Source organism: Lycium ferocissimum, chromosome 4 (genome assembly GCF_029784015.1).
Source record: "Lycium ferocissimum isolate CSIRO_LF1 chromosome 4, AGI_CSIRO_Lferr_CH_V1, whole genome shotgun sequence".
NCBI lineage: Eukaryota > Viridiplantae > Streptophyta > Magnoliopsida > Solanales > Solanaceae > Lycium > Lycium ferocissimum.
The window spans coordinates 20,409,147-20,423,030 of record NC_081345.1 but is presented as its reverse complement, the minus strand read 5'-3'; the positions used below and the strand labels follow the sequence as shown (position 1 = coordinate 20,423,030).

The 13,884-nt window shown below is 33.3% G+C and overlaps 3 protein-coding genes across 3 annotated transcripts; 2 read left to right on the top strand and 1 right to left on the bottom strand.

The window, feature by feature from the left end:
• Positions 1–1,315: 1,315 nt before the first annotated feature.
• LOC132051771 (transcription factor MYB14-like) lies at positions 1,316–4,963 on the top strand. Its single transcript, XM_059442969.1, has 3 exons — positions 1,316–1,690; positions 2,505–2,634; positions 4,078–4,963. The coding sequence occupies exons 1-3, from the start codon at positions 1,558–1,560 to the stop codon at positions 4,655–4,657; spliced, it is 843 nt and encodes a 280-aa protein (XP_059298952.1). The 5' UTR covers positions 1,316–1,557; the 3' UTR covers positions 4,658–4,963.
• Positions 4,964–8,815: 3,852 nt separating this feature from the next.
• Positions 8,816–11,469, top strand: LOC132053805 (uncharacterized). Its single transcript, XM_059445908.1, has 4 exons — positions 8,816–10,063; positions 10,146–11,063; positions 11,145–11,366; positions 11,443–11,469. The coding sequence occupies exons 1-4, from the start codon at positions 9,113–9,115 to the stop codon at positions 11,467–11,469; spliced, it is 2,118 nt and encodes a 705-aa protein (XP_059301891.1). The 5' UTR covers positions 8,816–9,112.
• A 1,340-nt stretch (positions 11,470–12,809) lies between these two features.
• LOC132053804 (uncharacterized) lies at positions 12,810–13,312 on the bottom strand. The gene is made up of 2 exons (XM_059445907.1): positions 13,098–13,312; positions 12,810–13,010 (listed from the first exon to the last, which is right to left on the bottom strand). The coding sequence occupies exons 1-2, from the start codon at positions 13,209–13,211 to the stop codon at positions 12,810–12,812; spliced, it is 315 nt and encodes a 104-aa protein (XP_059301890.1). The 5' UTR covers positions 13,212–13,312.
• Between the last annotated feature and the right edge of the window lie 572 nt (positions 13,313–13,884).

The following is a 13,884-nucleotide window of genomic DNA, read 5'->3' as shown; positions in this document are numbered from 1 at the left end:
AAACTTTTGTTTTAATGTTTTCTGGTTTACAGTATATAGTTTGATTATAGGGATAACAGATATAAAATTCAAATTGCATAGTTGAACAGTTAAATTAGTGACCATATCTATGGATCTTGAATTAAATTTGAAAGCAAAAAAAAAATTATTGCAAAAATATTAAATTAGGCAATTTCTTGAACCTAGGCATTAGAGAGAATTTGCGATTAGGATAGACATCTATCAAATCACCTTGCTTAAGTATTTTTACGTGAATTATAATTGTATATTTGTTAATCTTGATTCCATAGAAACATAGGTGTTAGAATAATTTGAATAGGCGAATAAGAACTCAAAAGATTTTTGCGATTAATACTAACCCTCTCAGTTAGTCTTTAACTCAAACAAAATAAAATAATTAATTTAAGTGGAAAATTCAACAGGATTGCATGACCCTGGAATATGATCTCCTTATTGATTTTAATGACCTAATGTCTGTTTGGCCAAGTTTATTTTTTTCAAAAGTATTTATTTTTTTCAATAAGTGCTTATTTTAAAAAAGTGATGTGTTTGATCAAGCTTTTGGGAGAAAATAACTAACCACGAGGAGTAGCAGGAGCAGTTTTTCAGAAGCTAAAAAGATAGCCTTTGCTCAAAAGCACTTTTGAGAAAAATAAGCAACTTTTAAAAACTTGGTCAAACACTAATTACCGTTCAAAGTGCTTTTTAAATTAATTGGCAAAACACAAACTGCTTTTCGCCAAAAGTACTTTTTTAAGAAGCAATTTTGAAAAAAACACTTTTCAAAATAAGCTGAAAATTTGATTTTTGAAGTTCTGATTTTTGGAACACAAGTTGTGTTTGGACATCTATTTTAATTAGAAAAAGAATTAAAGTTTTGTTAGTGAAAGTGAAATTTAAATCTGAAAAAGTAGCGCAACGATTTTAAAAAAACTTGAAAATATTTTGAAGATAAGTCTTCAAAATCTTATCAAATTTTATGGTCAAACATATATTTTAAGAATCTGATCCAAAATCTATAGCCAACGGCAGCTTAGTATTGGTTTTATTTGATTAATGTCCAATGACACGTCTAGGTACATATCATGCTCTATATTATCACTTTATTACTTTTCTATATATATTTTAAGAATCTGATACAAAATCTATAGCCAACGGCAGCTTAGTATTTGTTTTATTTGATTAATGTCCAATGACACGTCTAGGTACATATCATACTCTATATTATCACTTTATTACTTTTCTACCATATATGTATTTTTTTCCTCAAGATAGCGATATCCAACTTATAATTTATACTCCTACTATTTTATTTTATTTTATTTTGAGAGAGAAAAAGATCCAAATTGGTCTGAATTTTCAGAAATGAGATGCCGGGATTGGACTAGTCGTTTATTTGCTTTTAAAATACGGAATCTCTTCACAAGCATAAATACACATCCCCTCCTCTCTACTGCTCTTGAGCTTTTTGGCATTTCATAAAGAGCTAAAATTATAACACACTATATTTAGAAAGATCAATTTTACTAGAGGAAGAAGAGCAAATAAAAAGGAAAGATGGGGAGAGCCCCTTGCTGTGAGAAAATGGGACTGAAGAAAGGGCCATGGACTCCTCAAGAAGATCAAATTCTCATTTCTTTCATTCAAAAGAATGGTCATTCCAATTGGCGAGCCCTTCCCAAACTAGCTGGTAATTTGCCTTAACAAATCTCTCTCAATATATATAAATATGTAGGCGTTTGGCCATGAAAACTCACTTTATTTGGAATTTTGAAGTTGAAGTAATTGTGTTTGGTTATACTTTTTACAAAGAATATTTGGTTGTTTGAATATACTGGAAGTGAAAAAAGTGAAAACAGGGCTTTAGGTATGTTTCAAATTTTAAATTTTCATAACCAAACGCTGATTTTCAAATAAATTTAAAAAAAAATCAGAAAAATGTGAAAAGTTCTTATGGCAAAAAAATTTCCGGAAAAATGTGAAAATATTCTTCAGCCATCAATTTTCCTGTTTTTCCATCGAAAAATATGAAGAAAGTTGGGCAAATGGTTACAGAGCCAAATTTAGTACTCGTTTAGCTAGCGTCTACCATAGATATGGTTGAAATTTGAAAAAAAAAAAAAAGTGTTTCAAGTTTTGTTTAAAAATAGTTTTTAAAAGTTGAAGTTGTGTTTGGATTTGCATTTTACACGAAAAATAGTTGAAGTTTTCTGAGTGGAAGAAAAATTTCACCGGAGAACTGGCCCAAACCTGGAACTTGAAAATTTTCTCTTCAAAAATTTCTCATGAACAAATCAAATTCCATAAACAAATAATCTTTTCAATTTTTTTTTTTTGGAGCTAGCATTCAAGTTAAAGCATCAAATCCCATTTTTGGAATTGAACTTTTCTTTAATTTTTTTTTAATTTTTTTTTACAAGTGAAACCTATGATTCGTGTTGTTTGGTTATTTCTATTTTTTTCCATGGAAATTAATTTATTTCCATTTTTTATCACTTAATTAGGACTATTGAGATGCGGGAAGAGTTGCAGACTGCGGTGGACGAATTATTTGCGTCCAGATATAAAGAGGGGAAACTTCACCACAGAAGAAGAAGACACCATAATTCAGTTGCATGAAAACCTGGGCAATAGGTTAGTTTTTTTTTTTTTTTTTTTTTTTCAAATTAAATTTCTTATATCTATTAATTTCTTCTTGCCTTCAAGATTCACTATTTTTTCACTATAACAAAATTAAAATTAGCCACGAAGTTTATCACTAATCAATTTTTAAATAACTAGTAACAGATTAATTTTTTTGATAATTCGTCATTAATTAATTCATTGCTAATAATGGATTTTTGTTGTTTTAATTTTTTTTTCTTCTTCGTTTTATTCCGGAGGCCAAATAAATGATCAAAGCCCTTAGTCAAGGCTACATGGGATCGTTTATGCGGAATAAAGTGTGCTATCCCACAATTAAGTTTGAATAAAATTTATTTTGTGTTTGATTGGCAGTATAAATTGATCCTGAGATGAGATTATTTTATTTCAATTCTCAAATAGAATAAATTAGTCCAAAAATTATAATTTCAACACTATAATTTCGAAATAATTAGTCTGCGGACCAAACCTTTTGTAAGCGTATGGTTTTGGTCACATCCAATAATGCCTAGGTTGCTGATAATCATTAGTACTATATCAAAATGAAAAACACATTTTCCTTTTTTCTAAGCGCAATTACTTAGCTTGTGAATTACTCCATTTATTTTGAAAAACTTTTGTCCTTACCTTCAGGGAGTATTTTGATAGTCGAAAAGGAAAGATTTATATCTAAGAGCCAAAAAACAAATCTCTATATTTTTAGGGCCTATATTTTATTTCCGCATCCTTTTGTTTCTATCGAGGAATAAGGAGAAATAATACAAATAGACAGGGGAAAGATTCGCTTAGACAAGTTGGTAATTATAATATTAATTGATGTCATTTGCCAAGCTACGCATCGACTTGTAAAAAAATCTATGCATATGGCTAATATCTCCTTAGGTTTTTGTGACACTATAATTAAAGTTTAAGCACTATTTGTTTGTCCCCTTCTCTTAGTCTACAAATAATTTAACTTACACACATGAAAACTTTAAGCAAAATTTACAGCATCAATATAATATAATCGGAGCCAAATCTATAATAATATATAACCTACGGGTTCACATGAACTCAATAACTTTTTCAATAAATATCTTTTATATATATATATATATATATATATTATATATATATATATATATATATATATATATATATAATTAAATCCTTTATTATTGTATATTAACTTTTATGTATATTAACTTGATGTATAGAATTAAAAACTTCAAATCCTGAATTTGTATCTGATTTAATGTGTTGGAGATTTGTTGTAGGTAATCTGCCTTATTTTCCAGCTTAGTCACTAATTTCAGTTTTTACAAATAGTACATATAGTTATCTTTTAAGTGAATGCGATAGTATAAAAATGAATCCTATGATACTCGTATATAGAAGCTAAACCTCTTATTTTTTTCACGTCTTTGCTAATAAAAATTTTCCTGAAATGTGCAGATGGTCAGCAATAGCAGCAAGATTACCTGGAAGAACAGATAATGAAATAAAAAATGTTTGGCACACCCACTTGAAGAAGAAGCTCAAAAATTATCAGCCTCCTCAGAATTCCAAAAGACACCCCAAGATTAATCATGATTCCAATAAAGGTCCTAGTACTTCTGATCAATCCTCCAATAATTCTGATTTTAGTACTACTGGTAGCAGTACTAACGCAGAAAAAGAACACATTAAAGTTGCCCCTAACTCACCACAACTTTCATCTAGTGAATTGTCAACTGTGACATTAGTTGATGATCATCAAATGGTGAATATTAAGGAAGAAAAAATGGAGTCATCATCGGATTATTTTCCCGAGATCAATGAGAGTTTCTGGACGGACGAATTGTCAATGGAGAATAACTATGTTATGGCTGCTGGTCATGATCAAGAAATACAAGTTCAATTTCCATTATGGTCCAGCGTGAGGGAAGAAAATGTGGACAAGTTAACTACTAGTACGAAAATGGAGGAGGACATGGACTTTTGGTACAATGTTTTCATAAAGACTGGTGACTTACCAGAAATAACAGAATTTTGAGGGGTCGTATTTTGATTTTTCTGTAAATCTGAGGTTAGTGGTGTTCTAGCTAATAATAGGTTGTAGGAATTTTTGGAGTCGGCAAGTTTGAAACTTAGCTACATGTTTGTTTCTTGACTATTATTTGGAGCGGACCCAATAAAAAAAATTCCAAGTTGGAACCATTAGCTAGGATATTTTGGGGTTATTTTGAGTTTCTCTTTTACTAGTTTTTAGTGGGCAGAAGTGGAAGTGGAGTGATTATATATTTTGTATTGGAGGACTTTAGCAAAGGAAAATCAGATTAGAGAAAATTTGTTGGAAAAACACTAGTGACCATCTAACTTAGCTTAACTTTTTGTCAAAATGGTGTGTAACGTATGACTTCACTCATTTAAAAAAAGAATGATTTTTTTCCAGCTAGTATTCTTAATTCTAGATTGTGTACCATTTGGATTTTGGATGACAATGACATTGAAATACCTTTTCATGGTTTGTCCCTCTAAACAAAGATTGATGTTCGAAAAAAAAAAAAAAAAGAATGATGGAACACTTTGCTCCAGAGGAATTCATGTAAAACAGTAGAATGTCCTTTATAAGATATTGAAGAAACACTCACCCAGTCACTTGATACTCAATTTAGGTGAATTCAAATTCGATTTTAAAAAATGTTAATTAAACGGCATCCTGTCGGAGAATATTCTGCAAATATTCAGAAGATTCACAAGATAATTACTAGCATTTACTAGAATATATCATAGTTGATTATATTACTACTATATATAAGGGAGAATACCCATTTTTTATAATCCTCACATGAATTTTTTTCTTTCTTTTTATCTTAATTAAAATTTTAATGACTTACAAAGTCCTCATACATTTTGGTAAATTTTAGGAACTTTAAGGATTTTTCTCATACTAGTAGAAGTGATGATTTCATAAAAAGCTGATAATGGGCCCCACAAAGCACGCTAATCATGCTAATATTTCTTTTATGTGAAAATATTATATTAAGCTTGTTTTGAATTATGTTTTTTCTTAATAATTTATTATAGACGCGTAAAGAATCATCCTATCATTCAATTTATATCTTATATAGGCTTAATTATTGAATTAAAATATTATTCTTATGATATTATTTTTTGTTGATGCTATTTACCATTTATCATGTGATATTTTAATGTTTATTAGTCCGATTAAACATAAAGTTTTTTTTATTTTATTTTCTCCTGTAATTTTGTATTATACGTGCTTGCAAGCAAACTCTCCCCAGACCTCACTTTGTGCGATTTCGGTATGTTGTTGTTGTTGTTACGTGCTTGCAAACATATATAATTAATAAAGATTTCACTTAAGGTAGGATTAAGTTTTAAAGTAAAAGAATAAACACTAATAACTTATATCATTGTTAAATATTTTTAAAATGTATCAGAAATGTAAATTATAGTCCTTCCGTCTCAATCGAAAAATGAATTCTGAAGTACGATAGCTAATTAATCTAAACTTACGTGCATACACTTTTAACATAAAATTTATCTAATAAATGACTATATTAAAAGAAGAACTATAAAACATTATTTTCATATATATTATCTTAATCTTTGAAGAAAAATGTAGTTAAAGAAAATACAATTTGATCATCAAACAGTGATAATATTAAAAAATTGCAAAAGTTTATTTTCACCTTTTTAATAGGGAAAATGCATAAAAACACACTTGAACTATGGTTGAATTTGCAGTAATACACTTCATCTTTGCGGGGGGGTCCTATTATCTCCTTAGGCTTATTTAAAGCGGAACTATTACCATCCTAAAATGCTATAACTAGATTTTTGGTACAAGATTGTGGTGCACGTGCTGGTGTGTAATTTTTTATTTTTTTTTTCATTTTTCCTTTTTCCTTTTTAAAAAAAAAAAATTATATTCCCATTTCATTCACTTTCTCTCAGACCCAACACACTTCCATCTTCTTCGTTGCCACCAATCCACCATTACTCCAACTAAAGGTGGCAATGGACAATCAATGAAAATAGGCTTGCACACCTCCTTGGAATGCAGTAGCTAGCTAGCTTTTGGCAATGGAGGATATTTTACCAGCGAGTTTCTTTTATCTTCACAGATCTGAAGCTTTTCGGCTCTTCTTCAACAATACCAAGAAGGAAAGACAAATCCATATACCAGAAAGATAGATGGATCAGAATATAGGAAATAGTTTGCTGGAATTTTCTAAAATGATGAATTTTGAAGTGATGAGTACGGTGACTATGGTGGAATTTGACAAAAAACGGATTGTGGTTTCTCCATCTCCGATGTCCTCTGTATAGTCTCCTCCGCCATTTTATAGTGCATAAAATTAGTTGTTCGTTATTTATGTTGTGAAAAACTTCTTTAGCTCTGGTAGTTCCCAATTGGGCAAATCATCTCAAGTTTTTGCATTTCATCCTCGGCTGACTTGCGTTCACCAGTGGAAATAATGGTGAAATATTAAAGAGGAAGGGGGGGAGTGAAGTTTATTATTTCTGATTTTAGGAGATGGGCATTAAAAAAGTAGAATAAAAAAGTTTCAATTATGGACATGTGGCATTAGGAAGTTGGATTTTTGGGCTTCTTTTTGTCTTCTCACGCGTGCACACATAGTTTAGGCCATATCAGCATTTTGGGTTGTGATAATTCCGCTTTAAATAAATGAGGGTAATAGAACTCTCACAAAGATGGAGTGTGTTACTACAAATTTAATCACAGTTCAAGTGTGTTTTTGTGCATTTTTCTTTTTTAATATTAAAATATTTTGGAAAATATGGGATAGTCAATATTCTATATAATTTCGGATAAAATAGTTAAGTTCGACATGAAAAAAAAAAAGTATTACACTGCATAAAAAAGTTCATTAAATTAAGGAAAGGGGAAAAAACATTTTTTTAACATGCACTTTTTGGAAGGAAAAAAAAAAAGATTAAAGTAAGAATAATTTGATTTCATTGTTTCTTGCGATATTTTAGACCCTCTAACTTGTCCATATTTTCCACTTGGACCCCTCAACCGAGCCGCGTACCGTATGAACCCTTCAAGAGTGCCTTTCAGCCACTTTGACCCGTCGGTCCAAACTGGTCATTTAAAGAATTATGCGTGTTGGCACGCGCCGCCTACGTGTATAAGCCTCCCAATTAAATGTTGCCATGTCAATTACAATGCCACATACGCACGGGCCAACCCACTTAAAACCCATTGAACCCGTTAATATACCCAACCATATCGGTATCCGATCATTTTCCATCCATCAAAGTCCATTTCTCTTCCTCAACACTTCACGGTCTGAAATTCATGCTAATTCAAACCCTAAATTCATCTATTTCGACTGTAGAATTCAACACAGTGTTTAAACTTCCGCCTAATTCTAGCGCAGACGTTGTTCGTTACCCCCAAAATAAACCCTAAGTTCATCGTTTTCAGCTGGTTGATTTTGTGTGTTGGAGTCATAGTTTTTCTGTGGGTTTTGAAGGTTTTGCTGTGCATTCTGTTCATTCCATTTCTTTAAGAAGGTAACTTTTGCTTTAGCCTTTTATTATTGTCAAAATATTTAGTGGATGGTATTGTTGTTATTCCGTGCAAAATTAGGGTTTTTTAAAACGATTGACAATATTAAATAGTAGATATGTCAGATATTATTGAGGTCCATTTTCACCATGGTGGTAACTTTACAATGGGCACGAACCCCATATATGTTGATGAGAAGGATGTTGTAATTGCTGATATTGATAAAGACCATTTCTCTTTATTCGAGCTATTGTTTTATACCAAAAAATTTGGATATAATTTAGTGGGTGGTTTCTTTTACTTTGACTTGATAAGTAAAACTTTCGTCCAAGTGATGACTGATGGAGAATTGTTAAATATTGTGAGTGGTTTGAAAGTTGGTGATGTGTTACATTTTTATATTTCACATGTGTGTGAAAACCCTGAGGTGGTGGAAGATGTGGGCCCTATTGGACTTATTTGTGGGTTAGAGGTAAATGATGCATCTAGGGCAACAAATGTGACTTTTGACAGTGATATAAATACTGGGGTTGGAGAAAATATAAAAAAACCCTAAAGAAAGAGAAGAAGCTACTGTAAACGCTCCTAGTGTTGAAGAGGTTAAAGAGAGAGGGTCTGTAAATGTTCCTAATGTCGAAGAGAGAGGGTCAACTGTTGAAGTTGAAGAGGAAGTGAATGATGAACAAACTGATGATGGAGACTCATTTTTGGCTAGTAGTGAGTCAGATCTGGATAAAATACCAGATGAAGATGATAGTGAAGCTGATGAAGAGTTAATTTCTTTGAGGAATGAAAGGAGAAGTAAACTGAAGAAGCAAATACCAAGGAGAAAGGAACCTGCTGTCACTGCTGAGGTACCCCTAGGTGAGGGAAAAATAGATAGAGGTTTTGAAGATATTGGAAAGAACAAGGCCTCCAAATACAATGGATGCTTAGCAGGGGATGAGCAGTATATTGATAGTTCTGCTGAAGAGTATAGTGAAGATTCAGATGATGAACTGGATGTGGATCTTGAACTCCGGTGTTGACTTGCCAACTAGAAGGAAGAGCAACAAATTAAGGTATGATCCGGATTGTGTGGTTAGTATTTTTGAGCTAGGCATGGTATTTGAGAATGCTGAGGTATTTAGAAAGGCAGTAGCTAATTATGCTGTTGAATACCATGTTCAGTTGAAACTTAAACCAAATGAGCAGAAGAAGGTGAGGTGTAGGTGTAAGTCCAAGATTTGTAATTGGAGGTTGTATGCTAGTGTTGATAAAAAATCTGGGGATTTTATGGTGAAAACTTACCATCCAATTCACAAGTGCACTCCACTTAACAAGAATAAGATGTGCAATGCTAAGTTCATATCCAACGTATTTAGGGATAGGATCACTTCTCAACCTACTATTAGAATTTGGGAAATTCAGGACTTGGTTAGAGACCAGTTAGGGTTGTATGTTGGTAGAACTATATGTCATAGGGCAAAACAAATAGTGCTTAATAAGTTTATGGGGGATTGGAAGGAGGAGTTTGCAAGAATTTGTGATTATGCAGAACAAATCATTTTGAGTAATCCTGGTAACACTTGCATAGTGAAAACAGACAGGGAAAGTCAGCCTGGAGTGAATTTGTTTAAGTATTTTTATGTTTGTTTTGATGCAATGAAAAGGGGCTGGTTGGAGGGGTGCAGGAAAATTATTGGGTTTGATGGTTGCTTCCTAAAAGGTGCATGTAAGGGTGAACTTCTGGTGGTTGTTGGAAAAAATGGGAATCAGCAGATGTTTCCCATTGCTTGGGCTGTCATTGACAATGAGTCAAAAGAGTCATGGACATGGTTTATTCAGAACTTAATCAATGATTTGGGGCTGGGAATTGGAGATGGAATTACAGTAATGTCAGACATGCAAAAGGTAATTTTACTAACTTTTTTTGCATTGTTAACCTTGTTTTTTTTGCATATATACTAACTGTACTTGTTGTGTTGTATTGTAGGGATTGTTGAGCACACTTCTAAATCTTTTACCAAATGCTGAGCATAGGAAATGTGCTAGACACATATGGGCTAATTGGCAGAAAGATTGGAAAGGTGAAGAAAGAAGAAAACAATTCTGGAGGGTCTCTAAAGCATCCTTTGAGGTAAAGTTGAAAGATGAACTTACAAAATTAGATAAACTTGGAAAAGACATCTGTGAAGATTTATTGCAATTTAACAAAGAGCACTGGTGTAGAGCCTATTTTAGGGAACACTCTAACTGTGATGTAGTTGAAAACAATATGTGTGAGACCTTTAATTCCTGGATATTAGCAGCTAGGCATAAGTCTATCATTACCATGCTAGAAGAGATTAGGCATAAAGTAATGACTAGGCATGTTGAAATGAGAAGATTTGCTGAGACATGGATTACTGATATTTCACCTATGGCAAGGGTGATGTTGGAAGAAAACAAGAAGCTGTCTAACAAATGTGAAGTGTTGTGGAATGGGCTAGAAGGGTTTGAGATCAAGGAATATGAATATAGGTTCATTGTACACTTGTGGAACAAAACATGCACTTGTAGGCTGTGGCAGTTAAGAGGAATCCCCTGCCAACATGCAATATGTGCATTCTACCATCTAGGGGATGAACCATATAATCATGTGGAACATTGGTATAGAAAGGAGACATTTATGAAGGCATATTCATACTTTCTTGACCCACTGCCCAACATGAAGATGTGGCCTAAGACTAATAACATGAAGATTGAACCTCCAGCACCAAAAGTAATGCCTGGCAGACCAAAGAAAAAAAGAAGGAAGGATAAAGATGAACCAAGAAAGAAGTATGGCAAGCTGTCCAAGAAAGGTGTGCAGATGACATGTTCAACATGTCACCAACTAGGCCATAACAAAAAGTCTTGTCCAGTAACAAAGGTATGCGTTTGTTTGTTGATTTATTTTAGTTTTAATACCTTATTATTGAGAACTGCTCCTAACATTTAATTTTACTTCTAGGGTGGAAGTGGTAGAGGAAGTGGTCAATCAAGCTCTGCACAAAAAATGCCTAGAGGAAGTGGTGAATCAAGCTCTGCACAGAAAAGGCCTACAGGAAGTGGTGAATCAGTTGGGTTGAAAAGGGGTAGAGGAAGTGGTCAATCAAGTTCTGCACAGAAAAGGCCTAAAAATGCAAGCCTTGGATGCTACATAAACCCAACAACTGGAAGAACTGTCATTAATGTAAGGATTCAATGTTTACAATCTAGCATTTACCACTTTGTTAAGTTAATCTAATTTATTTTTGTGTCAATTGCAGCCTGTAGTTCAAGTGAGAGAGTTGTGAGGCATGGGACTATGAGGGACACGGTGCGATAACATTGATCTTGGATTTAAACCTCACGATGCGAAGTTCAAAGGTAAAAGTGTTGTCACAACCACACGGCTACGGCGGCGATCTAGAAACAGGAGAAATATAACCACCAACAAGCCTTCTACCCAACCAGAAGCAAGGAAGAAGCCAATTTGGCAATTCTGAATGTCTGTTCAAACAATTTGGCAGTTTTAGCCAAGTATTTTTATGTGTTTTATGTCCTTTGCATGAAACTGTTTTTTTGCATGTATGGCTAGCCGATTTTGATTAGTAACAACTTGGCAGTTGTAGCCAAGTACTTGTATTAAATGTAACAATTTTTTTGATTAGTTAAATGGTAGTTGGATGGGGGTTGAATGAATTAATTGAATGGTTGAATGAAGAGTAATTGAATGGTTGAATGAATTAGTTGGAGTAATTGAATGGTTGAATGGTTGAATGAATAGTAATTGAATGGTTGAATTTATTAAATATAGTGGTTGGTTGGTTGTATTAACCCTATATAAATTACCTCCATAGTCTTCCATTTTACTATCCAACAAGCTCACAAACGAATTCACTCATAGTCTCTCAAACAAAATGCCACCTATCCAACATTACACTATTGCTTGGTTTGAGAAAACATTGACCAAATCCTATATACAAAACGATGATTTCGTAAGTCCTTATTTTTTAGTTTTTGTTTACCATTGTTTTGTTATTGCTTTTAATACTACTTGTTTGTGTAGATTCTTCCAACTATGGATGTTCTTCCACAAGTTGACAAAGAAGCCGTTGTTTTATACGACAAAGGCGCTTTCAAAATGAAATACAAGATCGGTCGAAAGGCGCGCCTCAACAATGGATGGAAAGAGTTTGTTGATGCAAAAGGCCTAAGGAAGGGGATGAGTTGCGTTTTCAAGTTTGTGATCTAGAGGATCGCCTCTACTTCATTGTTACTAAAGTGGAGGAGCCGGAGATCATAGATGTTGATTAGGTCGTCTATTTCTTTTTATGAAAAATCAAGTTTGGTTTGGTTTGTTTTGTTTTGTTTTCGTTTACTTAATGACGTATGGTTTTGATTTATGTTAGTATCCAAATATATATTCATTCGATTCATAAAATTGTGGCCATATACAATTACACAAAATCACAAAATTTGGCCAACTTTGTGAGACTAACCTATATCATAATATACTCCCTAAAACAGTCCCTAAAACAGTCCAAACAGTCCCTTAAACTGTCCATAAAACTGTCCCTTAAACTGTCCATAAAACTGTCCCTTATACATCAAAATGCAGTGCAATTTAACCTACTATAATTACTACTAAACTTCATCGACTACAATTCCAAAACAGGAACCAAATTGCAAACAACAACACGACACCAAACACCAACTTCTTCCTAGTTCGTCTTGCACGAGCTTTTTCTTCCTCAAAAGCTTTAACCCTCTTCAACAACCCATAAATGACTTTATTTGCTTGCTCGGGATGTCTTGGTTCGTACCAATTGAAGTAATTACATCCACCTCTAGCCTTCAAAGAATAAAAAGAAAAAGCTTTTTGAATCAATTACGAGGAAGAATTAAGTAATGAAATAACCCATAACAAGTATACGCTTACCTCATCAATTGGGCACGAAAAAAATCTCCTTCCGGGATTATTTGGACTCCATGAAATTTTCAATTCGCAAATACGCCCACATCGGCAAAACTCGATTCTTGAAGTGTTAGCCATTGTTGAAGCAAGAGTAAAAGCAAACAAGAGAGATAGATTAGAAAAAATTAATGACACAGCAATTAATTTGACTGAAAATTAAAAAAAATTGGAGCAGCAATGGTGTTAGTATTTAGGGTTTAATATTATGAATTGGGGAAGAAGAGGATATATTTAAAAGTGGGTGGGGACAAATATAACCGTTGCTGGTCCAAATGGCCGTTATTTTTTGTCCAGCTCGGCGTGTTTTCAGTGCTTCACGCGTGAAAAATTCGTCAACTGCACGCGCTGTGACCAGCTGGACCGACGGGTCAAACTGGCACGGTAAAGGCAAATTGAAGGGTTCATACGGTACGCGGCTCGGTTGAGGGGTCCAAGTGGAAAATATGGACAAGTTGGAGGGTCTATTATGACTTTGGCCTTTCAAGAAATCAATCAACCCATTTTCCTCCATTAACACACACATATTCAATTTCATCATCAATCATAAAAAGCTTATTTTCAAGAAATCAACCAACCCGTATTCTTCCTCCATTAACAAAATCAACCAACTCATTTTCTTCCTCCAATTAACATTCAACCCATTTTCTTCCTCCATTAACACACACACATTCAATTTCATCATCAATCATACATATCTTTTCAAGAAATCAACCAACTTATTTTCTTCCTCCATTAACACACACATTTAACC